A 26,008-nucleotide genomic window follows, 5' to 3' on the forward strand; every position below is an offset into this window, starting at 1 on the left:
CTTCCTGATAATTTTGAGGCATGACGCATGTTAATTCTTTTTGGGGTCTTTCCAAACGTGGAGGGCTCAACGTAGGAACCATTTCGTGCGTAGTGCGTTTAGAGACGAGCACATTTAGTACTTGCACACGCCCAAATTTTAATGTGTTTGTGTTGTCGAGCGAGTTTTTGCTGTTTTATTTTCTAACGTGTATCATTTGTTTGTGTCGTTGGAAAAAAAGTGAAAAAAATGACGACCAGCACACCAACGGGGAACATTTCAAACTTCGGCGGGCTTTTTTGGGTTGACGAACTGTTACAGGAAGTGAAATTAATTCCACTTCCTGTGCGAGTCGACGCAGGCCAACGTGACTGGTTCCTTTCTCTTCATTTTTAAAAACAAACAAACAAATGAAAAGCCACACAAATTCTTTTTAGCCTACTTGGGCGCCGTCGATTCGATTTGGACCTTCGGTAAGCTAGTCGTCTTCACGTAGCTAACGATGCTAGCAGTGTTTCCGGGTAGATTTGAATCGGCGGAAAGTTGTTTTCAGTTGTCGGGAGAAACGGCGTCGTTATACTCGGTGTTGCGTCAGTAAAATACACTTTAAAGGCCTGTCCTGTTTGCTTTGTAGCGTCTCGGAACTTGAAAGAATGGACTTTTCTTTCGCGGCCGACTTGAGCGGTTCTGACAACGATCCACTGGATCGAGCTTTTCTCCTGGACAAGATGCCGATTGTCATCCCGGAGACGCCCAGGTAGGATACGCCAGACGACGCTTCATTTCAATGAGTGTATTTTTGTCCGGGTAAGAGCGACTTTTTTTTACCCCCCATTCAGAATATACTAAGCATTCTTTCTCTTTTACTTGTCCTCAGCCCGCAGCTCGCCAAGCGGCCGCGACGCAGGCGGCCGGAGGATGAAGCGCCGTCTCCGGTGAGTCTCCCAAGCTCACCCTTACTATGTCACTCTTTCACCCTATCATAGATATTTAGAGACCTGTTTTTGCCTCAAAATGTGTCTGCGGTCGGCGCTTTTTATGTGGGTGGATATTCCATATTTGTGTCCTCGAGCTGTTGGGCCTTGAGGAGACGATGGGGAGGAAAAAATGTCCGTGGTCCCATGAATTAATTTATAGCCTTATTACTTATTAAAAATGCTATAATAAATCCAACACTGTCCCCCTTCTCTCTGCCAATGAAATGGAATGGAATCTCTTGGGTCGGCAGACCAGGACGCGCCGCGTCGCCGCCGCCGCCGCCGCCGAGGCCGAGGAACGGGCGCCCAAACGCAGGAAGAAAGCGGTCCCGACGGTGGCCGCTCGCCGTCCTTCCTCGGACACTTCCTCGTCTTCCTGGTCCTCCTTTTTCTCCCCCTCGTCTTCCTCTCGAACGACGTCGGACTACGACGACGAGGAGGAGGGTGGGGCGGGGCCGTCTGATTCGTTGTCCTTCCTGACGGCCGAGGAGAGGATGTGGCTCAGCGGCGAGGGAGACGACGCCTCGCCGGGTAAGTGCCACGCGTCCAAATCCACACGAGTCATGGCAAATAATATGCCAAAAGGCCTACGCCCGACATAGTTGATAGGTTTATTATTAATACACTTTAATCAAAACGGGGAGACATCATTAACATACTCTGGCTACAACTTGCAAGGGAAATCACTCCCGACTCGTCCTCGTTCAGGATGATTCTAAAGAAACGGCATCTTCCTCTGTCCATTTAGTCGGCGCATAATCAAAACATTTAAGGTCATCTGATTCAAACAATTGCATAAGCTAGCCGAATAACACCATTAAGGTCAAAAAACAACTGCCACAACAATCTCATATTATTAGATCGGAACCAAAAACACCTGCGTAAGAATTTGCACGAATAAGCATACAAAGTGACCCGAGCGGATCGGAAACCAAAACAACTGCGTAAGAATTTGCACAAATAAGCATAATAATTTCTTTATAAGGTAAACAGAGCGACCGTATTTTTAAACAATAATTGGGTAACTTTATTCACCGACGTGCCCGCGTGCATCAAAGGGAAACCCTCTCCCCGCGCGTGTCACCAAAGAAGCAATGAGAAGCTCCGCTTCACTGGGATGATTTGTGGGCTCAGCGGGGGGTGCAATGAACCAAACACAAGATTAAAACGTCCCAGTCTTCAAGGCCAAATAGGAAAAAAAATCCGATAGCGTCTCTGGTATTGTTCAGAGGGCCGGGCCAAATGTGCCGACGGGCCGTATCCGGCCCGCGGGCCGTAGTTTGGTGACCCCTGGCCCAAACCAACAGATTTGATAGCATCCCTCAATTTACTGCTGTGGAAACAATTGCGCGTATTTGTGTGCAGTAGGTGGCACGCGGTACGAGCAAGACGGCAACCTGTCGGTTCGCGTGGTGCAGATGGAGGAAGATGAAGCCTTTGCGCGAAGCCTCCAGGTGACAACATTTCTTTTTGTTATTTCATCTTTATGACCGTATTTTCCCGCAAATGGGATCCGAATGGCTTGGACGTGGATGACGGCCTTTGTACCACAGGCGCAGTTTGACCAAGAGGAAGAGGAGAGCCATCATGGCCATCATCACCATCGTCTTCATCTCAGCGTGAGTAACCAAACGCCACGTGGCGCCCGATTGGTCCGCGCCATTGTAAAAGGCTCTTTGGCATCAGGGCCGTCGGTCGTCGCCGCAGACGGGGCGCCGGCGCGGGCGGAGGAACGCGACGCCGTCGCAAGATTATTCCGGGAACGACTACGAGGTGAGCGGCCATTTTCTCAGGCTGGGAATGAATGAATTTTCCCAAAGTTTGCCTCCCTCGCTTCATGTCGATCGCGCGTCCAATCCGTCCATCCGGCTGACTTGATGTCCGCCGTTGGCAGGCCCTCCTGGCGTTGGAGGAGCGTCAAGGCGCGGTGGTGTCACAGAGGCTGACGCGCGCCCGCATACAACGTTTTCCGCTCAAGTGCTTTGACGGCGGGGGCGGGAACACGCGGTGAGTACGGGCGCTGTTTGCTCGCCGGGCCGGCCGGCCCCCTCCCTGACCCGTTTGGACGGGCGCCCGGCAGGTGCCAGATTTGCTTCTGCGACTACGAGCGCGGTGAGCAGCTGAGGATGCTGCCTTGTTTCCACGACTACCACGCCCAATGCGTGGACCGCTGGCTGCAGGTGGGTGAGCCGTCGACTCATTGGCGTAAGGTAAAAAAGAGGATGTTTAAAAGGAGCGCAGGAAAACCACTTTTATTTCGATACAAATTGAAAAGGACACTCGGACGATTCGCCTAAGACGTTTCGCCGACGGACGTTTGACAGACGGACAGGTCGCCGAATGGACGCTCCGCCGAACGGAGGTTTCGCCGAAACGGGATTTGTGCGCTCGCCCTGCCCCCGGATCGTGTGTGTACAAGTTTTTCAACCTCGGCCCGCGGGCCATATACGGGCCGTTTCAGGATGTTTAATCCGGCCCGCCGCAGGCGTTGTCCAAATGATAGTAAAAATCAATGATTCATTTCCCTTTGCCGCTCATCACTCTCAATTTATGAGTCTACCGTCAATGGCAGCCCGAGAATAAGCACTCTTGGGCGGGCAGATGTAGCAGAACCGAGCCGTAAAATGACAGCAATCGGGTCAAATCCATCCTAAAACAGCATTTAATGATTAAATACAAATACTGGAGCTCTTTGGACATTAGAACCGAGCCCAGGGAAGTGAATTCCTTGGTAAACTGTCGCGACAAGGCAAACAAAAAGTATATACGTCCATTTGCCAAACGGCTCAAAATGCTCTCAAATTCAGTCAAATCCAGCCGTTCGGCGGAACGTCCATTCGGCGACCTGTCCGTCTGTCAAACGTCCGTCGGCGAAACGTCTATAGGCGAATCATCCGGTCACGATTGAAAAGCCGTCCTATTTGACTAGACGATCTCCTTAGTCTCGTTGCGCGTGACATTTTTATCCTAGTTAGAATCTGAGACCCAAGATGTAAGAGTAGACTATTTTTCATTTATTGAACGACGACGGACGCGTTGTAACGGATTCCATGCTGTCGTTGTCGCCGTCAGGAGAACCCCACCTGCCCCGTGTGCAGAGTCAACCTGGCTGACCTTTGACATCCATCTTTTAGGCTGTCTCTTGTTTAGTTTTTTTTAATCAATAAAAGTACCTCCGAATGTCCCTATTTTGAGCCAAGCCATCTTTTATTCGAATGATTCCATTCACACGTTGTTTATTATACCTTGAAAAAAGAGAACGTAGCCCAGGCGTGATTCCATAAGTTTATATTTGGAGAAAATGCTTTTGTCCGTATTTAGTAGTTGGCACCCAGCCGGAGGATCTCCTCCCGAAGGCGCCGGTTCTCCTCGGCCAGCCCATCGTTGGCCGACTTTTGCGCCGACATCAGGCTCTGGAACTCGTCCTGAAAGAAGCCGGCGCTCAGACTCCGCCCCCAAAATCCACCCACCCCGTCTGTCCGTTTCTCACCATCTGAAGGCAAAACTGGCGAATCATCTCCACCTGAAGGCAGAAGACTTCCTTGTGGACCAGCTCTCTACGCAGAGGAGAGGAACGGGAGGGAAGTGGGTGAGTGGATCGGTCGCGTGCCGGCTCGGCACGATCGGCGGGGGCGGCGGCGCTCACCTCAGCTCTTCCATGGACCGGTGGACGACGTCGGAGATGATGTCCATCTGGATGCCGGTGAACGGGGCCTCGCCGGCTTTTCCGTCCTCCGGGCTCGTCTTCTCGGCCTGCCCACGGCGTTCGGGTCAGATAACCCCTCGCTCGGTGTCAGCCCGCCCGCCCACATCTCCACGTACCATTTCGACCCTGTGCGGCGTCGTCGCTTCCGGTTGAGGCTCCTCCTCCTCCACGACGGGCATGCGGAAGGTGGGGGTCACGCGGACGGCTTCCATCTGACCTTCTTGGAGCGGCGAGACCACGGTGCGGCTCGCTCCCTTAGGAGGGCCCGCCTCCCACCCGGCCAGGCTCGCTGGGCGGAAAAAGAAGCGGAGTTAACCCGCGTGGTGGGACCACGATTCCGCCCATTTGGCGGCCGTCTGACCTTCTCGGAGAGGCGAGAAGAGGTCCGGGCCGGAAGAGGAGGGGAGCGATCCGGCGGAGGGTCGCGGCGGCGGCGCTCGACTCCCGCCCGTCTGCCCGTCTCTGAGGGGCGAGAAGACGTCGAGGCTTCCACGGCACGCCGCCCTGGGAGGCCCCGCCTCCTGCCCCGGCAAGGCAACTGCGGAGACGAAACAAGTTTTAAAAGTCACGGCCCGGAACGCGCTAGCTAGCCGTAGCTCGGGCCAACGTTGGCTTCGAGACACGTCAATTCCTCGGCCAATCGTGTAGACCAGGGGGCGGGAACCTTTTTGACGAAGAGAGCCACAAACAATTCATATTTTCCATGTTATTCCTTGTGAGCCATACTACGAATTGAAAAGTCAAAATGCATACATGTAAACGAGTGCCTTTTCATTTTTTGGGGGATAATTTCACCACTTTTAAAGTGGAAAAAAATGAATATTTTTTTAAAAGATTCTTATGCTGTTGCTGATCAATGAGAGGATGCATACCAGAAGTCTACTGCAAGAAAATGAAGATTAAAGCCAAAAAAAATGAAGATTAAAGCCAAAAAAAATGAAGATTAAAGCCAAAAAAAATGAAGATTAAAGCCAAAAAAATGAAGATTAAGGCAAAAAAAAAGAAGATTAAAGCAGTTCTAGATGTAATATCTCAGTTCTGTCACCAGCAATTTCCATATTTTAGCTCACAGGTTAGCGAAGAGCCAGATGCACCCATCAAAAGAGCCACATGTGGCTCCCGAGCCATAGGTTCCCTACCCCTGGTGTAGACCCTTCAAAACAACAATTGTTTTTGAATCATTTTGACGCTCACCTTGGCCCGCCGCCCAAGTCCCGTCCGCGCCGGCTGCCGACACGACTCCCGCATCTGCGCGGACGCACGTCACGTGGATGACGGCGCGACGTACGCCACGTGGGCGGGCCGGCCGGCCTTCCTACTTTCCCTACCTTGCCGGAGCGGCGAAAAGACGTCCAGGCTGTTGCGTCCCGCGGCGGGGAAACGCTCCGCCCCTTTGTCCGGCTCGGCCGACGGGGGCGAAGAGGCGGAACTTGGGGCCTCGCCGCTCGCTCTGAGGAGCGAGCTCTTGGCATCGGACGTCCTGGGACAAGACGTTTTGCCGGCCTGCCGACGGGAGGGAGAGGCGCCACATTTTTGGGGGGTTCAATTGGTTTGGCCAATTTGACCGCCATACGGCGAGGGACCAGCGACGGCGCCACCTTGTGTCTGTCGTTGTGGAAGCGCAGGCAGGTGACGGCGGTGCCGCGGTGCGCCACCGTCACCCGGACGGGGGTGGCGCTCTTCCTCAGGTCGTAGTAGAAGATGTGACCCCGGGCCGAACCGGCCACCACGCCCGAACCGTCCGGCGTGAAGTCCACCGAGGTCAGCGGCGCCTCGGCGCGGATGGAGCGCACCACGCTGCGCCGCCGCGGCAAACCGGACGGGAGAGGTTTCGGCGAGGTGCTCCCCGGCAACGGACCGGGCGCGGCGGACTCACATTTTGCCGGCGGCGTCGTAGCAGACGATCTTCTTGTCCAGGCCCACGCTGACCAGGAGCAGCTCGCTGACGGGCGAGAAGGCCAGGCCCGAGGCGGGCGCTCTGTGGGCGTCCGAGAAGACGTGAAGCTCCTTCTGCATCTTGGCATCCCACAGGGAGAGCCAGCCGCCCTCCGAGACGCTGCCCAGCAGGGTGGGCTTCATCCGCGAGGGGGCCAGGTCGCGCACCGGCTGCTCGAACCGACGGCGGCGGCGGTTTAACCGAGGAGGGAAAGCGGGAGGAGCGAGAGGAGACGGAGGAGGCCCACCTGCTGGCCACCGTGCCCGAAGGCTTTTCCGGACGTGTTGGTGGCCAGGCCGTGGACCACCAGCCGCCCGCCGGCCGAGCCCGACGCCAGCAGGCTGTCGTTGGCGGCGAAGGAGACGCAGGTCACCTCCTCGCCGTGATCTTTCAGGGCGCGCAGCAGCTTGGAGCTTCTCAGGTCCCACAAGTGGACGCGGCCATCCAATCCGCCGCTGGCCAGGAACTTGGAGGACGAGCTGAGGCTGACGCGCGTTTGTCCTTTCTGACAAAGCGGAGAAGGTCGCTCAGTCGGCGGAAGAAGGCGGCGGCGCAAAGCTCGGCCGCTCGCACACTCGCACGCTCACCCCTTCGCCCAGCACCGTAGCGGAAGCGTTGGGAGACTTCAGGCTGGACACCACCAGCTTGTCTCCGCCGCTATTGGCGCTCACCAAGTTCTGATCTGCGAGGACGACGCTCAAGGAATAACACCGTCCTTCCGCGAATGACCTTATCGCCAATGGACGTGACTCTCCTCATCTTGCAGCATTTGCGTCCACTCCCGTTGCTTTTGGGCTAGCGTTTTGAAACGGTACTTTTTGTTGCCACTGATCTTTTTTGGGCGGAAGGATACTGTCGGCGGTCCAGCAGGCCTGCGTCAACGGGTGCCGTCCGCCGTGCGGGTCCAACTCTTCCAGCAGCGTCATGGAATCGGCGTCCCAGATCTTCACCACGTCCCCGGTGGACAACAGACGGGTGACGTCGTCCATGGCGCCGCCTGCCGAGGCAAAAGTGATGCGCGCGGAATGCATTCAAACAGCATTTCAATCTTAAATGTAAAGACAAACATATTTTCTCACTTTTATGACTATCTTTCTTAAAATCTATTTTTTTTTGTTCTTTTTTTGGGGGGGGGGGGCGATATTTCTTATCGTCCATGTTTTATGTTGTCAAAATGTTTTTCAGTTGACTATTTATTGGCCTTATCGTGTTTTTTGTCTTTTACTTTGCACCTTTTGTCCAAGAATAACTATATTCGGGTACGTATTGTATGAATCCCAGTCTTTATACATGTAAAACGATGCGACCTACAGGCGATGTAGCGCAACTGCTATCTTGGGAGCGCGAACATGGTCATTAATTTTGGCGTCGTCTATTAAGTTGGGCATTTTGCCCACATAGTACGATTGATATCATCCCATCATAAGCTCTCAGAGGTTGCAAAATGCCTCTCAATAATTTGTACCCGTTAGTTGTACGTGAAGATCAACAAGTAGTTCTATTAACTTTCGTCTCTGAACATGTCACGCTGTGCCACCTTTGGAAATATGTCAATATGTAGTGGCTTGGTCAAGGGAGAAAACGTTCACCGTTGAATTTTCGCACGAGCTTTAGGAGAAAAGTTGCAAAAGTAACCGCCAACTAAGCTAACGGACGAGCGGCTAACTTGGGGAACAGTTTGCCACGGGCGACCTGGAAAGTTTTCCGTGACACCCGAAGCCGTGTTCCAGCAGATCTCAAGTGCCACCCGCTTGTCCAAAAGGGCCACGGAATGGCGTAAGAGGAAAACGAACCTTTTCTCCTTCTAATTTGGGACGTCAACCGCTTGAAGCTTGAGCAGCTGCCGCCACTACGGTGAGCCTCGATGGACAAACGTCTGCTAGCTAGCTAAGTGCTAGCTTTAAAAGTATTCGCTCGCTAGCTAGCTAGATGGCTAAATTAGTAACAACACAGACAAAAATATTGACAGAACACAAATGAGCCATATACGAGAATATAGCCGGGCTACAATTATACTGAAACAAGCTCCTTTTTTAAGACAATTAGTGTTTTTATCATTTACAGTAATCAGCAGTCACATTAAAGAATAGTTTGTTTTCTTTGTACTAAGCGGAAAAAAAGTTTCGTGATTTCTGCAAGTTAAAATACTACGGATTTTCAAACTGCCTCCTTTTTTGGATATATTTCAGACTGGCTTTCAGTATGAAGTACATTTACGGCATCTCTCATCTCCGTTTGAAAATAGGTTCAAAATTGAACATTATAGCTTTTTCATAGCACAATCCGTGAACTATACTACAATGTTGTTTATCGAATGACACTGACACAAAATGGCCGTAAAGTGACGACGCTTGTCCTGTCCCCGTTGGCTCAGAGTGCGTGTAGCGCCCCATGTTGTTCTATTTATAAGAGTGGTGTCTATGGACGTTGACGTATGTGTTGTTTAAGAGAGGCGGGAAAGCAAGCGCCAAATTCAGTCGACGCCGTGAGTCCTTTTTACGCTTTTGTCAACTCAATAATTTTTATATTTGTACTTTTCTCCGGGACCCGTGGACAAAATGGTGAGGACGAAAGCTGACCGTGTTCCCGCAACTTACAGGAAAGGTAAATTTCACACTTTGTAACAGTTAGCATAGCTCGCGTTGTGTCCTCAATTGTAATCAATCTTACAGTTGGCTAGAACGTTGCCTTGAAAAGCGAATGACGTTCCATTCGATGTTCTTTCTTCGATGTTCTTTCATTAAAGGTCCAACAATTCCGTATCCCGCCTAAACCTTTGCGCTTTCCACTCTCACATAACATTCGTATTCTTCCCCTCCATTTTTGACTGTTTGTCCTACGAGTTTTCGTCCATTCGCCTAGTTTACAACTTGATAAAAACAACAACACTTTAGCAACTGGCACCAAAGTAATCACCCAGTTCCTAGCAAAACCTTTCCGTTGTATTTTCAATAGCCCCATTCACATTCAACTCTCACAAAACGTCCCCATTTACGCCTAATCATTTTGAACTTGAACTTGGAATAATAATAAAAATGGCATTTGTTGGGCAATCTTTATGATGATAAAATCACCGAATTGCCCCAAAGTTGCCCCGGGAAAGCCTCAAAATCTAAGGAAGTGACTTAAACGGCCTCAAAATAAACAGGAAGCTACAAGGAAGGCAATGTCTCCAAATCATCAGATGGTGACTCGGGACTGTGCTGAAATAACACAAAAAAGTATCCAATTTTACAGCAAGGGATCCCGTATAACCAAGAAGTGATCCAAATACAACTCCTTGGCTGCCACTGATAACGATAGACATTCTGTTAATATCAAGTGCGCTGTGAATGCTCATGTTTTAGTGCAAGGGTGGGCAAATTTTCGACTTGCGGGCCAAAATGGATACTAAAATTTGACAGATGGGCCGGGCCAGGAGCATTTGGACACCTGGGGATTGAAATAAAAAAAAAAGACACGAAGGTCAAAATGTATTTTCAAATTTACTTTCAACATTAAGAACATATTATTATTCAACGAAAGAAAGCAGTCTTCAAATTGAGTGATGAGCGCCAAGTTAATGAAGCTACCGTACTGCCGCTGTGCGTACATGTGCAAGTTGCTATTTTTAACACAATAGAGGCCGGATTAGAAAGCCTAACGGGCCTTATATGGCCCGCGGGCCGTAGTTTGCCCAGGGCTGTTTTAATGCCATTGACGGCTTGAGCTGTCCAAATTCTTCGGACTAGGATGGGCCAGCAAAGAAACAGAAGCGCCCATCTTTGGAGTTCCCTTTTATCGTGTGTTGACGCCGTGTTTTCTTGCAGTTGTGGCAGCTACGGCGCCCCGGAAATCTCTGGGCTCCAGCGCGGGAAACTCCGCCTCCCCTTCATCCTCCGGCCAAGCTTCGACTCCCTGTAAGACGGATGTCCAGCCGGGCTTCTTTTCTTTCTTCCCCCCCCCCCCCCCCCCCCCCCCCCCCTCTCTTTTACTCTTCGCTTTTTTATTCTTTACTTCCCCCCCGTTTTGTCTTTCTTGGTCTTTGCCAGTCTCTCTGGCTATTTTTAATCTCTTCTTTCCCCCACTTGTCTTTCATTCTTCTGTGAATACCGTTGTCTTTCCCTGTTCTTTTTCAAGTTCAATGTCCCTTTTATGCGGCAGCAAAAAACAAGTACGCGGGAGGGAACCCCGTTTGCGTCCGGCCCACCCCCACCTGGCAGAAAGGCATCGGCGACTTCTTCGGCGGTCCCGGGAGGATACCCGAAAAAGAGAACCAAAATCCCGTGGGCGAGGAGGCCGACGACGGAGAGACCGCCGGGGGCAGCGGGACGTCCGCCGCCGTGAAAAAGTAGGATGCCGGCTGTAGTCATTGTGTCATTCATTCGCTCACTTTAAAAATATATATCATTGGCCCATTTATCCAAAATGACATTTTCCCATCAATTACCGTATTTTCACGCCTATAAGGCGCGCATAAAAGTCAAAAAAATTCTCCAAAATAGACAGGGTGCCGTATAATCCAGTGCGCTTTATATATGGACCAATACTAAAATTGTTATCATGATAAAATCAAATAAATCAGTCCATAGGACAACTACGCCAAGCAGCCCCCGACTCTACTATTTCCCCGTAGATAAAGTACTGCGCAGTGACTGCTGGGATATAGAGTTCTTAATACACCCAGTTCTTCAATACAGTTAGCATGATGGCAACCACACTAATTTGGTGCTGGCCATCATTTCGGCTGGATTTACAAAAGAAATCCTGCCGCTAAATGTTGGCGTCAACAGAGCATTCAAAGCTAGACTGTGAACTATATATATATATATATATATATTATATAATAACTCGGAGCTTGCCGTCATTCCCGGAGGCTTAAGAACTACAACTGCGGGCGTTTTGGAAGACTCATTTGGGCAATTGTTTAATTCGGACACAGAAAATGAGGACTTTGATGGATTCGTGGGTGATGATGACGTGAGTAAGTTGTAAAATGTCCATATAAAGCACTGCCGAACTCAGTTTTGCTTCCGTTGCCTTTTTAAAGCGTGTTTTTAGCGTGTGGGTGTAGCATCCAAGAACTATATTTCCCAACAGTCACTATGCACCGGAACCCGGAAATAAGCTGCTTCCGGTAGCCAGCGCTATTGTGTTTCGATGTTAATCCATATATAATATATATGCGTCTAATGAAATGGTGCGTGCTTTGTGTCTAAAATACAGAAATAGCACTTGTTACTGAGACTGCGGCGTAAAAAAACGATGCGCCAAATAGGCGTGAAAATACGGTAATTATTTTTCCTCAATGTACCGTTTTTTTTTTCAATAGAAAATCCTGCAATTATTAAGAAAAACATTGCCTATTATACTTTTTAGGTCCATGCCGCTGCCAGCGTACGAAGACGACGAATGAAGACGACGACAGAATTTCAAATGTAAATGTGTACATAATTTTGTGAATTATCTCGTTGACGACCTGTTTGTTGTTGTTTTTTTAAACTGCATCGTTTCTCGGCCTTGCTTCTTTTTTTGTCAATAAAAAGGAATGGCTTCCTCCAAACAGTAGATGTAGTGTACGTATTCACAAGGGGTGTGCTGTGCTGTGGCAGCCAGTAGGTGGCGGTATCCGCCCCACAGTTATTTGCGATCCGCTATCGATCAAAAGAAGAAGACGGAAGAAATCTTTTCGACATGAGAATTGATATGTCGACAAGCAAGTCACACCGGTGTACTGAAGTTGCCATGAAACGTCACTCTTATACTTTGTGACTTTTAGGCTTCTGTCGGAACTTTTCACACGCTAAGCTAGCTAGCCTGTTGCCTCGGGTTGACTTGTCAAGCCCACACGAAGATGGAAAGCGTCGTCAATGGAGTCGCAAAGCGACCGGAGGTGTCCGCGTTCTGCTGGACCGCGGTGGTCCTCACTTGCCGGCACGAGGACAGCGCGGAAGCCTTCCGCAGAGGTGTGCTCATTTGTTTCGTACATTTGGGTTGGGACTCGACAGGCGACCCGGGGCGGGTGAGCGCGCTAGCTAGCGCTATTCATTTCTCGACTCGCTGCACCTATGTCTGTCTGTGTGTCGGTCAGAGTTGGACTTGCGTCAGCGTGCCGGTCGCCTGAGCGCCAGTACGATGTTGCTGACGGTACCGGACCGCGAGGAACCGCTGGGCAGCGGCGGGGCCACGCTCAACGCCCTCCTGGTGGTCGCCGAACACCTGAGCAGTCGGGCGGGATACACGGTGAGTTTCGACGCCTGCTGTCAGCGTCGGGCAGAGCGGCGCATGCGCTGACATCGCCGGGGAAAGTCACGTAACGGACCGCCCCCGAGTCACTCGGGATCAGATAAACAGTCATTTTCGGAAGCGCTCATCCTCATGAAGGGCGGCCACTTTCATTTTTTTTTTCAATAAAAAGTGGCAGCAAAATTGAGGTCATCCTTTTTTGAGGACGGTATGAGGTATTCAGTAGTCCGAATTGTGAAAATAAAGTGACAATCTGGCCCACTCTCTCTCAGGTGGTGACGGCCGACGTCCTAGACGACGCTCGCATCCTGGTCCTGCACACGGTCGGTTCCGTCGGTCCCGAGCGCTTCCTCGCTGGCTTCCGGCCGAGTGACCCGACGGCGTCGCCTCGTCCGCCGCAGGGTCGCGATTTCCCGTGGAGTCCCTGCAGTCGAGCCTTCTCCTGGCTGTCCCTGGAGGAGGCGTCCTTCTCCGCGCAGGCGCCCGTCTGCTGCGTGGACGCCTTGCTGAGCCGCCTGACCCAACAGGTGAGTCGACCGCCCCCCAGTCCCTCCCAGTCGGGCCGCGTCACTTTGCGCTCGGCCCTTTTCAGCTTTGCCCCGGTTCCCCTCCCGGCGTCTGGGTTTGCAGCACCGACATGACCTTCACCCTCCCCGAAGACTTTGGTCAGTCCGACGGGCCGCACACGGCGTCTCTCTTCGCCGGCCGTCCGGTCCGCTAAGATTTCTGTGTTTTGCTAGCGTTGTCCTGGGAAAAGTTCTGGGGCGTCGTGGCCGTGGCGCTCCCCGGCGAGGTCTCCTACGCCCTCCGTCACGGGGTCTACTTGAGCGATCCACAGGTGGGTGATCTCCCCCGCGGACGGCGGGCGAACGGACGACGGACCGAGCGCCCTCCCGGCCGTTTCAGGGTGGCGTCAGGGACATCGTCTACAAGGGAAGCCCGGAGAGCGTCCGGCGAGCGTCGATGGGCGACGGCAAAGTTCCCCTGGTGACGTTGCCCACCCGCCGGTCCCACCGTGCGGATGGCGGCTCATTGAAAACGCCCCCAGGTGTCGGGGCCGGTGTTCTTTGGCCGAGCGGTGGCCGAAAAACTCCTGCAGATGCACGTGACGCCTCCCCTGGACGGCTGCACCTACCTGGGCTTGGACTCCGGAGCTCCGCCTCTCCAGGTAAAAAGGACCACCACTAGGACCACTAAAAAGGAGTAAATAGCACTTTTTTCCCCTTTAATTCCTTGGCTGCTGATAGATTTATTATTAATACACTTGAATCAAAACAGCGAGACATCATTAACATACACTGGCTACAACTTGCAAGGAAAATCACTCCCGACTCGCCCTCGTCCAAGAGGATTCTAAAGAAACTGCATCTTCCTCTGTCAATTTAGTCAGCGCATAATCAAAACATTTAATGTAATCTGATTCAAAACAATTGCATAAGCTAACCGAATAACACCATTAAGGTCAAAAACAACTGCTCATATAAGATGGGAAAGCAAAACAACTGCGTAAGAATTTGCACGAATAACCATGATAATTTCTTTATAAGATAAACAGAGCGACCGTATTTTTAAACAATAATGCGATGATCGCCATCTGCCGGAATCCAAGTAAAGAGCAATTCAAGAGTCCCTTGTAGATCTTCATTGCCAACTCAGATCAACAGTCTCGGCCTGGAACATGGTGTCCTGTTCGCTCAATAGTCCTGAAAACAATGAACTGGCCTCGAAAGCAGCGGTGGGGGGAAAGTGTCCTCTTGTTTGGTCTCAACATAAAGCACAAATTAATTATAGCTTCATTACCTATTAAAATGCTTAATGAATATATAGTAACATCCCAGAATAAACCCAACAGCTGCCTTTGACCGTGTTGGACATCCAATGAAAAAGCCAAGAAATACCACTTTAAATTGAATCTTTTTTCTTCATCCTTAGGTTAAGTTTAATTGTCAAAAAGCGTGGTGGGGGGAGGCTAACTCATCAAGCCAAGTCCTTTTTGTGTGTGTGTGTGTTTGCAGTTGTCTCTCTTCTTGGACCTCCTGAAATGCCTGTGCCGGGATGTGAGCGAGGAGCAGTTTGTGGACGGCGCCCCCGCCGCCTCGCGGCGTGGTCGGAAGGAGCTGTGGCGCATCCTGAGAGGGACCCCGTTCAACTTGGGTGCGTCTGCCCGCGACGCCCGCCCTTTGACGCCTTCCCGTCCGTCCGTCCGTCCGTCCCCAGCGTACGTCCCGGGCGGCGGCTACGACTACATGACGCTGTCCGGGAGGGAGTACATCCTTCGCTTGACCCGTGAGCCCGGGGGGACGCACGCCCTCTCCCACATCCAGGTGAGTGCTTGTCGTGACACAAATCAGACTAACGTGGCTTAGGCTTAGCTCAGGGTTGGGCAAACTTTTGGGCCCGGGGAACACATTGACTTTCAAAATTTGACAGGCGGGCCGGCCGGCCGGGTCAGCACAAGATACAATACATATAAAAAAAAACTGCATCCGTTAAGAGTACATATGAAACATAAACAGAAAAAAGGACTAAAGTATGAACATAGTCATGACTCATCTGGGATTTATGGGGTGCTTTCTTGATTTTCATCAGACTGAAGGTCTGTTCACACATATGTCGAGCCAAATAACACAGGTCTTGTGAGAAAGGACATGGCACAAGCTGTCAATTTTTCCAAAATCAAAAAAACGACGGCAGAAATGCTCATGCAGGTCATCCAATGATTTCCTGTATTTTGACCGCATTTTTTTTTTTTTTTTTTAATTAAAAAAAATTATAATAATTTGGAAAATCACAAAACCGACGGCAGAATTGCTCATGCAGGTCATCCAATGATTTCCTGTATTTTGACAGCATTAAAAAAAATTATAATAATTTGGACAACTTCGGCTGGCCGGATTAAAAGGCCTAACGGGCCGTATATGGCCCGCGGGCCGTAGTTTGCCCATGTCTGGTTTAGCTCATCCAAGCGTTAAAAGAGCTATTGAGAAACGGCGCTTTTTTTTCTCCGTCGATATTTTCAGATGGTTTTTGTCAACCGAAAATGATAATGAAATGTATAAATGATAATGGTGAGGAAATAAATGGTAAATAGGTTGTCGGGTCCGCAACTAGACACCCTCAAAAAACATGCGTGAGTAAAGTGGAAAGACAGCCTTCTATTTTCCAAAAATAGACCCATTTGTATTGAGTCCCAGGTGGAAGTCGACGTGAGCCCGGGAAGTCGGGTCATCAACAGCGTCCTGGAGGGCTCCGTGACCGTGGCCGGTGGCGCCGTCGTGCAACACTGCCGCCTTCAGGTGGGGAGACGCCCCCGGCCCGCCCCAAAGCCCACGCTCAAGCCCACCCATGCCCCTTCCGCAGGGTCCCCTGCGCGTCCCCCCCGGTTGCCTGCTGTCTGGCCTGGACGGCTGGCCCGACGACACCGACGGGCCGGCGCTGCGCCCAGACACGGTCGTTCAGGGACACCGCGTCCGACGGGGGCGTCGCAAGCTGAGCGTCTACAGCGTGCTGGGAGCGCTGGACGACCTGGAGGTAATCCTTGATTTATTTGGCCTCGGGAAGAAAAGAAAAAAAATGAAATAGTTGAATCTCATTGGTTGCTGTCGACGCTCTCATCGACTTGATTGGAATGTCTCGTTTGGGGAGCATTTTTTGTGGGCTCCCTTTTTCGTTGACTTTTTTTTTGTCCCTGATATTTTGTAAGTTTTTGCTCGACATTTTTTATTCTATTCTTTCTTATTTTGTTGACTTTTTTTGTCCCTGATATTTTGTATGTTTTTGCGCGACATTTTTGATTGAATTCTTTCTTATTGGCCAACTTTTTTTCAAAAATGATCTGTTTGGTGATAAATTTGAGGGCAACATCAACAATTTTATTTATTCATTTGCCAATTTTTTCCCCATTTTCAAATTTCTTGCCAATGGCACGCCACGTAGTAAAATTCGCTTCACTTCCTGTCGTTTGTGGTCAGCTGTGTTGCGACGACGAGGGCGCGTCCTTCCTTAACGCGCCTTGGGGCGTCTTCTTCGCCGGGACCGGCGTCAGGTGGGACGTCCGGCCGGGAAGCCCCTCCCACGGCTGACCACGGGAAACACCTTCCCTCTGGCGTCAGGCCCGAAGACCTGTGGGCGTCGGGCGAAAGTCGCTCCCTCCTCGGGGCGCGCCTCTTCCCGGCCCCACGCCGCGGCGAGGGCGGCGTGTGGGGAGTGGCCTGGTTGCTGGCCGGGGGCGGAGACGGAGAGGGCGCGAGACGATGGCGCCGAGCCCGCCGCCTCTCCTTCCGGGAGATCCTGTCGCTGACTCACCAGGAGGCGGAGCTCCGGCGGAGGGAGGATCTGCTCTTCCTGGCGGGCAGGAAGCGGGCCGGGGACGCCCTGGTGCGACCCTCCGACGTCTGCCTGCTGCCGATCTTCAGGGCCGCCGTCGCGGGCGGCCAGCAGGGGGCGCTACTGCGCCTGCTGGACGAACGTGAGTTACGATCTGTTGACCCTCGTGAGGATAAGCGCTGCAGAAAATGAATCCATGTTTCAGCTTGCAAATTGAGCTGCAAAAATTAGGTTCCCTACCCCTGTTCTAGAGGATCAGGGCAACCCACAATCAAGGAGCAACATTTCTCTACCAATTTTTGCAGCAGCATTTTTGCTGCAGATGTTTTTGCAGCTGACACTTTTGACCGTTTTTCAAAATGTGACCTTGGATAAAATGTCGCCCGACAGTGGCCGCCACGGGAGGCGGAGCCGAGCGGGAGGAGGACAACAAGGCGGAGGAGGAGGAGTCACGCGGGGAGCCCCGTGATCTGGGTAGGTGTGTCGTACGGAGCACCCCACAAACACTACCGGTAACCAATGTTCCCTCTAAGCTGCGCAATTGCGCACTACTCACATTTGAGAGCATTTTGAGCCGTTTGGATTTAATTATTAAATGCTGTTTTAGGATGGATTTGACCCGATTGCTGTCATTTTACGGCTCGGTTCTCTCGACCGGCCCGTCTGTCAAACGTCCGTCGGCGAAACGTCTTTAGGCGAATCATCCGAGTAGCGATGATGTCGCTCACACTGGTACTCAGTGCGCTCAGGGAGGTTGTCTTTCTGCCCAGACCAACAAAAAATTAGAGGGAACATTACCGTTAACCATTTCTGAAAGTAAGCCCCTCGGGTCTTTCAGGCGTGTCGGCACGCTGCCTGGCGTGCGTGGCCGACGTCTTGGCGTGCTGGGCGGAGGCGGAGGGCGGTGGCGGGCTGAGGAGCGGGCCGGCCGCCAACCGCCACTGGAGCGCCGCCTACTCGCTGTTGGAAGAGGGCCACCCGAAGGCCGGAGTCCGGGCCCTGGCGGCCGAGAGAGCCCGTTGGCTCGGCAGGTGGGTCGCTTCGGCCCGCTCGTGGCAAACCATGAGCGTCATTGCGGTGAAGGCTCAAAACACCAACTAGTGGATGTGATTGGAAGTGTGGCTGCCACCAGAAAGGCAGGTGTAAAGATGCTTTCAAATGGAACGTCCGCCTTTGACTCCCCCCGCAGGCCGGATCTGTTGGTACGGGCGTCGCGCCACTACGAGGGCGCCGCCCAGACGCTGCTCCGCCGGGCTGTGATGCGATCGCGGGAGTTCGCGGGGGTCGGCCGGGGGGAGGAGCTCCCGCCTTTGGGCTGCTGGCACCAAGTGGACTGTCCCGCCAGAATCGACCTGGCCGGTGAGAAAATCGTTCGGCCGCCGCCGGCTCGCCACCAAGTGACGCCCACGGGTGACGGCAGGCGGCTGGAGCGACACGCCGCCCATGGCCTTCGAGCGCGGCGGCTGCGTGACCAACGTGGCGGTGAAGGTCGACGGCCGGCGACCCATCGGCGCCCGGGCCAGGCGCGTCCCGAGGCCTCGCCTCCTACTGCTCACCCGCGCCGGGGGGCGGGACTCGGACGTGGTGACGGAGACGTGCTGCGAGAGGGTGGAGGACCTCGCCGATTACTGCCAGCCCAACGCGCCCGGTAACGTCCCGATCCGGGTTTCCGCCCAGCGGGCGTGACCGACCGGCGCGCCTCTCTACGCTCCAGGGGCGCTGCTGAAGGCGGCGTGCGTGTGCGCCGGCGTGGCGTCGCCGTCCTCCTCTGAGCCTCTGGAAAGTCAGCTGGCGTCCCGCTGGGGCGGCGGTCTGGAAATCCACGCCTGGTCGGCGCTGCCCGCCGGCTCGGGATTGGGTGAGAGGCGCCTGGGGGGGGGGAGCCTTGTCGGCGGCGGTGAGGTTTGACGTGAGAGGGCGTCCGTTTCCCAGGTACTAGCAGCATCCTGGCGGGGGCGCTGTTGGCGGCCATCTACCAAGCCACGGGGCGGAGCTACAGCCGGGACGCGCTCATACACGCCGTGCTGCATTTGGAACAAGTCCTCACCACAGGTGCCGCCTACAAAGTCATTACTATCTGCGTTTTAGCTTATCCTTTTGGGGGCAAATTTAAAAAAAAAAAGAGAAATGGTTAAAAGTGGAATCCAGGCAGTCAATTCCTATAAAACGGGGGTAGGGAACCTATGGCTCGGGAGCCATATGTGGCTCTTTGCTAACCTGTGAGCTAAAATATGGAAATTGCTGGTGACAGAACTGAGATATTACATCTAGAACTGCTTTAATCTTCATTTTTTTTGCTTTAATCTTCATTTTTTTTGCTTTAATCTTCATTTTTTTGCAGTAGACTCTTCTGGAATGCATCCTTTCATTGATTAGCAACAGTATAAGAATCTTTTAAAAAATATTCCCTTTTTTCCACTTTAAAAGTGGTGAAATTCCCCCCAAAAAAAATTGAAAAGGCACTCGTTTACATGTACGTATTTTGACTTTAAATTTGTAGTATGGCTCACAAGGAATAACATTGGAAAATATGAATTGTTTGTGGCTCTTTTGATGGGTGTATATCAGTGGCGGTCCGTGCATTTTCTCGTAACGCCTTCAACGGGTAAAATCCACTTCCTAGCAGCATTCACTAATTAAATACAAATACTGGAGCTTTTCAGACATTACAACCACGCCAGGGGGTGATTTTCCCGGGAAAAGACGCCGATGGACGTCAATGGCGAAACGGCAAAAAATGCACTAAAATGGGGTAAAATCCACTTCCTAGCATCATTTAGTGATTAAATACAAACACTGGAGCTTTTCAGATATCAGAACCGGGCCCACAATTGAAATGTTATTTAGGAATATAGCCATATTGTACTCACCAAAAATCCTTTTTAACTGTACACAATATCCATCCTCCTTTCTTTCTTCCTTCCTTCTTTTATATCGCCATCGAAAATAATGCTGAAAGTCGAGCCTGTCCTGTCGCATTTCTGCCATAGTCCGCCACTGCTCAAGGAATAATGTTTGAAAATATGAATTGTTTATGGTTCTCTTCGTCAAAAAGGTTCCCCACCCCTGCTATAAAACATTGTTTTTTTATTGTATTTTTTTAAATGAATGAATGTGTTAAGACTTTAACCTCGGTAATGACGCCTTCATCCCAGGTGGCGGCTGGCAGGACCAAGTGGGGGGTCTGGAAGGCGGCATCAAGGTGGGCCGCTCCGAAGCACGCCTGCCGCTGCGGGTGCGCGTGGAGCGCCCGGCCGTCCCGGACGGCTTCCTCCGGGCTCTGGAGCGCCACCTCCTGTTGGTCTACACCGGCAAGACCAGACTGGCACGCAACCTGCTGCAGGTCGGGAGCGTCGAGCCGTCCGCTCAATTAAGACCCTGGCATTCGAGCCCCTCGCCACAAAATGGCTGCCAGCCAGCGCATCATGCCACTGTAAGACACTAGATTTCTGTGAAACCCTCATTCAGGCGGTGGTGCGCCGCTGGTACAGCCGTCTCCCCGCCATGGTCCGCGACGTCGGCGAGCTGGTCGCCAACGGCGAGGACTGCGCCAGAGCCTGCCGAGATGGTGAGTGAGGCGGCGTGGGGAGCAATGTTCCCTCTCATTTTTCGTTGGTCTGGGCAGAAAGACAACCTCCCTGAGCGCACTGAGTACCAGTGTGAGCGACATCATTGGTACTCGGATGATTCGCCTAAAGACGTTTAACAGACGGGCAGGTCGCCGAATGAACGTTTGGCCGAACGGAGGTTTCGCCGAAACGGGATTCGCGCGCTCGGGTCAAATCCATCCTAAAACAGCATTTAATGATTAAATACAAATACTGGAGCTCTTTGGACATTAGAACCGAGCCCAGGGAAGTGAATTCCTCGATAAAATGTCGCGATGATGTCGCGATGGAGGCAAAAAAACGTCCATATACGTCCATTCGCCAAACAGCTCAAAGTGCTCTCAAATTCGGTCAAATCCAGCTGAAAACAGCGTTTAATGATTAAATACAAATACTAGTATTTGTATTGAATCATTAAACTAACAAATACTAGTATTTGTATTTAATCATTAAACGCTGTTTGAACGAACGTTCATTCGGCGACCCGTCCGTCTGTCAAACGTCCGTCGGCGAAGCGTCTTTAGGCGAATCATCCGGTCACGACGTCATCATTGCTTGCTATGGGCACACCAGTATCACACCTGCCACAAGCAGGTGCATGTCAATGTTCCCTCTAATTTTTCATGTAAAACATGCTGTAAAACACGAAAAACATGAGTGGACAGAGCTACTGCCACTGGCTGCCGGTTAAACGGCGCCATCATGGGGAAAGGGGTAAAAAAAAAAAGGCTTCTGATCCTGCCTGACCTTGCATCCCCCCCACGGCAGGTTGTTTATCGGCAGTGGGCATCTGCCTAGATCGTTCGTGGCTTCACAAGAAGTGCATGGCGCCGGGCTGCGAGCCCACCACGGTGCGGGCCATCATGGAGGCGCTGCGCCCGCTGGCGCTGGGCCAGAGCCTGGCGGGCGCCGGGGGCGGCGGCTTCCTCTGCCTGCTGAGCCGCCTCCCGGACCAGAAAGACGCCGTCGCTTGCGTCCTGGCCGACGCGCCGGTGAGTCGCCATCGCCGGCGGGTCCGGCGCCTTTACTAACACGGTGCTGCCTTTCAGGGCGTGGGAGATTTCACCGTCCACACGGTGGAAATAGACACGGAGGGATTGGCTCTGCTCCAGCCAGTATGAGGTCCACTATTTTATTGCCACGATGCGCAATCCCAGTTTGACCAGGGAGGAAAATGTCATTTGGCAATGGATTGGATTGGATAACTTTATTCATCCCGTATTCGGGAAATTTCATTGTGACGGTAGCAAGAAAAGGCATAGTTAGAAGTTAGACGGTACAGTCGTAAAGGCCGCACAACAACAAAGTAAAAGCAAAATCAGTATTGATCAGTAGTGTATTCAGAAAGGACATGGCACAAGCTGTCAATTTTTCCTAAATCACAAAACCGACGGCAGAAATGCTCATGCAGGTCATCCAATGATTTCCTGTATTTTGACCGCATAATTTTTTTTTTTTTTAAATTAAAAAAATATATAATAATTTGGAAAATCACAAAACCGACAGCAGAATTGCTCATGCAGGTCATCCAATGATTTCCTGTATTTTGACAGCATAAAAAAAATTATAATAATTTGGACAACTTCGGCGGGCCGGATTAAAAGGCCTAACGGGCCGTATATGGCCCGCGGGCCGTAATTTGCCCACGTCTGGTTTAGCTCATCCAAGCGTTAAAAGAGCCATTGAGAAACGGCCCTTTTTTTCTCTGTCGGTATTTTCAGATGTGTTTTTGTCAACCAAAAACGATAACGAAATGTATAAATGATAATGGTGAGGAAATAAATGGTAAATAGGTTGTCGGGTCCGCAACTAGACACCCTCAAAAAACATGCGTGCATTTTGTGCTTAGTTTCCAAAATCCTAAATTCCGCATTTAGCTTAACTGAAGTAAGCACTTCCTAATATCAACTCCACCGCCATGTCAAGTCTCAGAAATGTTTATTATTATTATTCAAAAAAAAAAGTTCCCCCACACTTTGATCCATATTTTTTCCAGTTCATGCAAGCATCCAAAAAAGCAGCATTATCTTTCTCAAGCATCTTTTTGACCAATTGGAGTTATCGGTCCGACCCGAGGGCGCCGGGTACGCAGGCCAGAGCGCTTGGGTTTATAAATAGAGCGCAATTTTCCAAAATGAGCAATTAGCGTACATTTGTCTGGGTCGCTGAACGTTTCCCAAATGCTACAATCGCATTTGATTTCTTCTGTGAGTACAGATGCGTTCTGGTAAATGTCAGCCGGTGACAGGCCCAAAGCCTGCTCGCCGCAATGGTACCCTGAGGGACTCCGCCACTGTCACTTCCTGTCAAGAGCGCCCGTGTCGCTTGAGAGCAAACAGAGAGCGACCGGACTGCCTTTTACTCAATATGCCATTTCCTACATGTACACAAAAAAACCCGAATTCTAACTCATTCACAGCAATTTATGATTAGCGCGTTATTTGGCTAACTCGCTAACTCTGTTTATTAGCATTGCCGATGAGAGATATCCAATCGTGTGGTGTCCAATCATCTTTCTGCTGGGAAGCTTTTGGCTAGTAGACTTGAGCATTGAAGCGGGAAGGTTGGCAGTAAAAAAAAACAACGTATATTTTTATATTAAGGATACTACTCAACTAAATGAGTTCGTTTTTTAAATACATTTTTCACTATTTCATCCGTTTTTTTCATAAAGTAACAAATAAACTTTGATTTAAGTTTTTTATTTTGAACGAGAGATGTTTTCAAAACTATATGCCCTTCGATTTTTTGGATTGCATTAAAACCACACAATAACATCATATCGGGGTCAGCAACGTAATTCAAATATGAGCCACTGGGGGCAGACGTGCTCATCTTCTTCCCACCGAAGAAGTAACCGCGACGTGTTCGGGGCTGCGATTTGTCTCACAAAACGTCACAAGCTGACAAATTAAACCCAAAATAAGGAAAGAACAACCCTGCCAATTATTTTTTTTACATGTTTCACTATTTCACCCACTTTTTTTCATAAAGGAACAAATAAGAGGAAAGTAAAACTTTGATTTAAGTTTTTTTTAATGAGAAATGTTTTCAAAACTATATGCCCTTCGATGTTTTGATTAAATTAAAACCACACAATAACATCATATCGGGGTCAGCAACGTAATACAAATATGAGCCACTGGGGGGCAGTCGTGCTCATCTTCCTCCCACCGAAGAAGTAACCAAGACGTGTTCGGGGCTGCGATTTGTCTCACAAAACGTCACAGGCTACAGGCTGACAAATTAAACCCAAAATAAGGAAAGAACAACCCTGCCAATTGATCGGTAAGTATTCGTAACGAACTTTCGGTGCTGGTTCGCTCGAAAAACAACTTCCGCTGAGCCGCTAAAGTTAGTTTGCTTGTACTTTTAGCATCTGGAATGCTAACGTTGGCTAGCAAGGAGCTAAACAGCTGTTTTTCAAACGTGCTCTTCACGCACGGCTTCCGTGACGTTGTGACGACACCCTTGTACCGCCGAGTAGTTTAGGTGACGTTTGTTCATTGCGCCGTAATTGTGACAAAATGATTTTTTTTACCCCCCCTCCTCTGACAGCTTGATGTTTGGTGACGGCACGTTGCCTCTTCGTCAGCTAACATTGGAGCCGCCGTCAAACGTCGCCGCTTCTTGGCCGCTTTGTAAAAAACGCCATTTACTTTGTTTGTGGCACATGCACGAGCCAAACGTGACGGATGCGTGCGTGAATGTTTTCCCGTAGCCGTTTTCCGCGAGCCGCATTTTATTCTAGTAATCCTGTGGACTTGTAGACTTCAATCACTCTCACTACTCGTGTTAGTTGACCGGGTTTATTTTCTGTTTACAGGAAGAAGGTGAAGCAACTCTGTAATGGATGTCACAAGAGGTGAATTCAACTTCTCCACTAACAACATGTTCTTGAACCGATTGGATGCTATCGACGTTTAATTCGTTCGAATTGTAGGCCGCCTGTTACGGACAAAACAAAAGATGTCGGCCAGAACAAGCCAAATTCCGATTTTTCCAATGCTCCGATGGCACTCACGGTCCCATTGGTTAGAAGTGGGAGGCTTGGCAGCAAACTAATAGTTGTTGGTGGGCTGTATTTGTTTATATGACAGCTGCCAGGCCTCCCCAGTTCAAATGGATTGGACGTCTAGTAAGGATAAAGTAATTGGTGGGCGGTTAGAGTTCTCCCCAGCCGAGTCATTTCGTCGGGTGTAATTATTTCAAAACCCGTCTTGACAGGCCGTGGAGCGGGTTTTGCTAACATCACGGATCTCTTGTTGTTTTAGCCGGTAAAGGGGAGCCGGGACTGCAGAATCCCGCCGGACCCACGGACAAAACTGCAAACTTGCATGCGTTGGAAAGGTACCGAAATTCATGCCGCCGTTTCCGTAAGCGGCGCCCGGGCCAAATGTAGCCCGGTTTTTGACACTTATTGCCTGTATACTTCGGCAGCGTGCTTCCCAAAGCAGTAAAGAGGCGAGTGCATGCCTTGAAAAGGCTTCAGGTGCAGTGCGTCAACATCGAAGCCAAATTTTACGAGGAAGTTCACCTACTGGAGCGCAAGTACGCCGACCTCTGCAGGCCAATCTACGACAAGGTACGCACGCTACTACGACTTCCGGGGTAACGCACGCCTAGTCGATCGGCTTCCCTTGCAATTTTTGCCCTTTGACCTTGTGGGGCTAAAATGGAGTGGTTTCACATTCCAAACATGTCTCGCTGATGTGGCTATCCCTTCATTTGTTTTTGGGTTTGGGCCACCGCCAGCGGTTATGGAGTGAAAATGTGAAAAACACAAAGGGTTATTTTTCCTCTTTACAGTGGTACCTCGACATACGATCGTAATCCGTTCCGAGACCGAGATCGTATGACGAGATTGTCGTAACCCGAGCGGACGTTTCCCATTGAAATGAATGGAAAACAAATTAATTGGTTCCAAAACTCTGACAAAAACACCAAAAACAGGATATTGGATTGGAAAAAATGTTTGATTTCTTCTAATTCGCCATGTATTGACAAAGTAATAAATAACGAGTGGTTTAATAGTAATAAAATGTGTTTAATAGAAGTAAAATTAGACGCATTTCGCCGGGGATATAGACAGCAACATCCAAACGGAGGCGGGGGGAGGTGGGGGGGGGACTTTATCCACGGCACTCGTAAACGAACATACAAATTTAAATGAACTTGGATTAATATGTACAAATACTCAACGTTTAATGTAACTTCACACAACTGAATTCTAATTTAGTTTGAATCTTTT

The 26,008-nt window shown here is 50.6% G+C and overlaps 5 protein-coding genes across 9 annotated transcripts in view; 4 read left to right on the forward strand and 1 right to left on the reverse strand.

The window, feature by feature from the left end:
- Positions 1-102: 102 nt before the first annotated feature.
- On the forward strand, positions 103-5,412 carry LOC144071202 (uncharacterized). 3 transcript variants are annotated; one of them, XM_077596096.1, is made up of 10 exons: positions 103-452; positions 614-736; positions 857-914; positions 1,208-1,487; positions 2,322-2,410; positions 2,510-2,575; positions 2,643-2,729; positions 2,851-2,963; positions 3,037-3,136; positions 4,278-5,412. In XM_077596096.1, the coding sequence occupies exons 2-10, from the start codon at positions 633-635 to the stop codon at positions 4,278-4,280; spliced, it is 900 nt and encodes a 299-aa protein (XP_077452222.1). In that variant the 5' UTR covers positions 103-452; positions 614-632; the 3' UTR covers positions 4,281-5,412. The 3 variants fall into 3 exon arrangements, with proteins under 3 accessions (XP_077452222.1, XP_077452220.1, XP_077452221.1); XM_077596094.1 differs by lacking the exon at positions 4,278-5,412 and adding an exon at positions 4,029-4,144; XM_077596095.1 differs by lacking the exon at positions 4,278-5,412 and adding an exon at positions 4,029-4,144 and having other exon boundaries at positions 2,664-2,729.
- On the reverse strand, positions 4,139-8,555 carry nedd1 (NEDD1 gamma-tubulin ring complex targeting factor). 2 transcript variants are annotated; one of them, XM_077596085.1, is made up of 13 exons: positions 8,392-8,555; positions 7,452-7,595; positions 7,186-7,280; positions 6,846-7,103; positions 6,539-6,768; positions 6,261-6,459; positions 5,991-6,165; positions 5,857-5,910; positions 5,024-5,200; positions 4,779-4,951; positions 4,603-4,709; positions 4,447-4,513; positions 4,139-4,381 (listed from the first exon to the last, which is right to left on the reverse strand). In XM_077596085.1, the coding sequence occupies exons 2-13, from the start codon at positions 7,585-7,587 to the stop codon at positions 4,274-4,276; spliced, it is 1,779 nt and encodes a 592-aa protein (XP_077452211.1). In that variant the 5' UTR covers positions 7,588-7,595; positions 8,392-8,555; the 3' UTR covers positions 4,139-4,273. The 2 variants fall into 2 exon arrangements, with proteins under 2 accessions (XP_077452211.1, XP_077452212.1); XM_077596086.1 differs by lacking the exon at positions 8,392-8,555 and adding an exon at positions 8,291-8,369.
- A 336-nt stretch (positions 8,556-8,891) lies between these two features.
- On the forward strand, positions 8,892-12,140 carry pclaf (PCNA clamp associated factor). Its single transcript, XM_077596099.1, has 4 exons — positions 8,892-9,202; positions 10,408-10,497; positions 10,742-10,928; positions 11,957-12,140. Exons 1-4 carry the CDS (start codon positions 9,157-9,159, stop codon positions 11,991-11,993), a joined length of 360 nt encoding a protein of 119 aa, XP_077452225.1. The 5' UTR covers positions 8,892-9,156; the 3' UTR covers positions 11,994-12,140.
- A 110-nt stretch (positions 12,141-12,250) lies between these two features.
- fcsk (fucose kinase) lies at positions 12,251-22,552 on the forward strand. Of its 2 annotated transcripts, XM_077596084.1 has the most exons (24): positions 12,251-12,543; positions 12,669-12,820; positions 13,096-13,146; positions 13,225-13,350; positions 13,416-13,488; positions 13,564-13,661; positions 13,730-13,810; positions 13,872-13,991; positions 14,839-14,977; positions 15,041-15,147; positions 16,018-16,119; positions 16,184-16,354; positions 16,795-16,868; positions 16,936-17,291; positions 17,540-17,623; positions 17,988-18,180; positions 18,339-18,508; positions 18,570-18,797; positions 18,864-19,007; positions 19,082-19,201; positions 20,305-20,492; positions 20,618-20,717; positions 21,526-21,749; positions 21,807-22,552. In XM_077596084.1, exons 1-24 carry the CDS (start codon positions 12,432-12,434, stop codon positions 21,876-21,878), a joined length of 3,285 nt encoding a protein of 1,094 aa, XP_077452210.1. In that variant the 5' UTR covers positions 12,251-12,431; the 3' UTR covers positions 21,879-22,552. The 2 variants fall into 2 exon arrangements, with proteins under 2 accessions (XP_077452210.1, XP_077452208.1); XM_077596082.1 differs by having other exon boundaries at positions 14,839-15,147.
- Positions 22,553-23,903: 1,351 nt separating this feature from the next.
- LOC144071199 (nucleosome assembly protein 1-like 4) overlaps positions 23,904-26,008 on the forward strand; it is a 9,628-nt gene continuing 7,523 nt past the window's right edge. Inside the window, exons 1-4 of the mRNA XM_077596087.1 lie at positions 23,904-24,045; positions 24,584-24,622; positions 25,032-25,107; positions 25,198-25,342. Coding sequence (XP_077452213.1) covers positions 24,607-24,622; positions 25,032-25,107; positions 25,198-25,342 — 237 coding nt within the window. The 5' untranslated portion in view covers positions 23,904-24,045; positions 24,584-24,606. The remainder of the gene's footprint in view (positions 24,046-24,583; positions 24,623-25,031; positions 25,108-25,197; positions 25,343-26,008) is intronic.

The sequence above is a fragment of the Stigmatopora argus genome, chromosome 3, assembly GCF_051989625.1.
Source record: "Stigmatopora argus isolate UIUO_Sarg chromosome 3, RoL_Sarg_1.0, whole genome shotgun sequence".
NCBI lineage: Eukaryota > Metazoa > Chordata > Actinopteri > Syngnathiformes > Syngnathidae > Stigmatopora > Stigmatopora argus.

What these genes read in the sequence shown, in the direction of transcription:
- nedd1 (XM_077596085.1), bottom strand. Translation starts at nt 7,587, where the DNA reads ATGGACGACGTCACCCGTCTGTTGTCCACCGGGGACGTGGTGAAGATC. An exon ending in CGCCGCACAGGGTCGAAATG is followed by an intron (nt 4,710 to 4,778) that starts GTACGTGGAGAT and finishes CGCCGTGGGCAG; the next exon opens with GCCGAGAAGACGAGCCCGGA. An exon ending in GCCAGTTTTGCCTTCAGATG is followed by an intron (nt 4,382 to 4,446) that starts GTGAGAAACGGA and finishes GGCTTCTTTCAG; the next exon opens with GACGAGTTCCAGAGCCTGAT.
- fcsk (XM_077596082.1), top strand. Translation starts at nt 12,432, where the DNA reads ATGGAAAGCGTCGTCAATGGAGTCGCAAAGCGACCGGAGGTGTCCGCG. An exon ending in TCTACTTGAGCGATCCACAG is followed by an intron (nt 13,662 to 13,729) that starts GTGGGTGATCTC and finishes CGGCCGTTTCAG; the next exon opens with GGTGGCGTCAGGGACATCGT. An exon ending in CGGGGAGCCCCGTGATCTGG is followed by an intron (nt 17,624 to 17,987) that starts GTAGGTGTGTCG and finishes CGGGTCTTTCAG; the next exon opens with GCGTGTCGGCACGCTGCCTG.
- pclaf (XM_077596099.1), top strand. Translation starts at nt 9,157, where the DNA reads ATGGTGAGGACGAAAGCTGACCGTGTTCCCGCAACTTACAGGAAAG. An exon ending in CGGCCAAGCTTCGACTCCCT is followed by an intron (nt 10,498 to 10,741) that starts GTAAGACGGATG and finishes TTTATGCGGCAG; the next exon opens with CAAAAAACAAGTACGCGGGA. An exon ending in ACGTCCGCCGCCGTGAAAAA is followed by an intron (nt 10,929 to 11,956) that starts GTAGGATGCCGG and finishes TATACTTTTTAG; the next exon opens with GTCCATGCCGCTGCCAGCGT.
- LOC144071202 (XM_077596094.1), top strand. Translation starts at nt 633, where the DNA reads ATGGACTTTTCTTTCGCGGCCGACTTGAGCGGTTCTGACAACGATCCA. An exon ending in GTCATCCCGGAGACGCCCAG is followed by an intron (nt 737 to 856) that starts GTAGGATACGCC and finishes ACTTGTCCTCAG; the next exon opens with CCCGCAGCTCGCCAAGCGGC. An exon ending in GCGTGGACCGCTGGCTGCAG is followed by an intron (nt 3,137 to 4,028) that starts GTGGGTGAGCCG and finishes TGTCGCCGTCAG; the next exon opens with GAGAACCCCACCTGCCCCGT.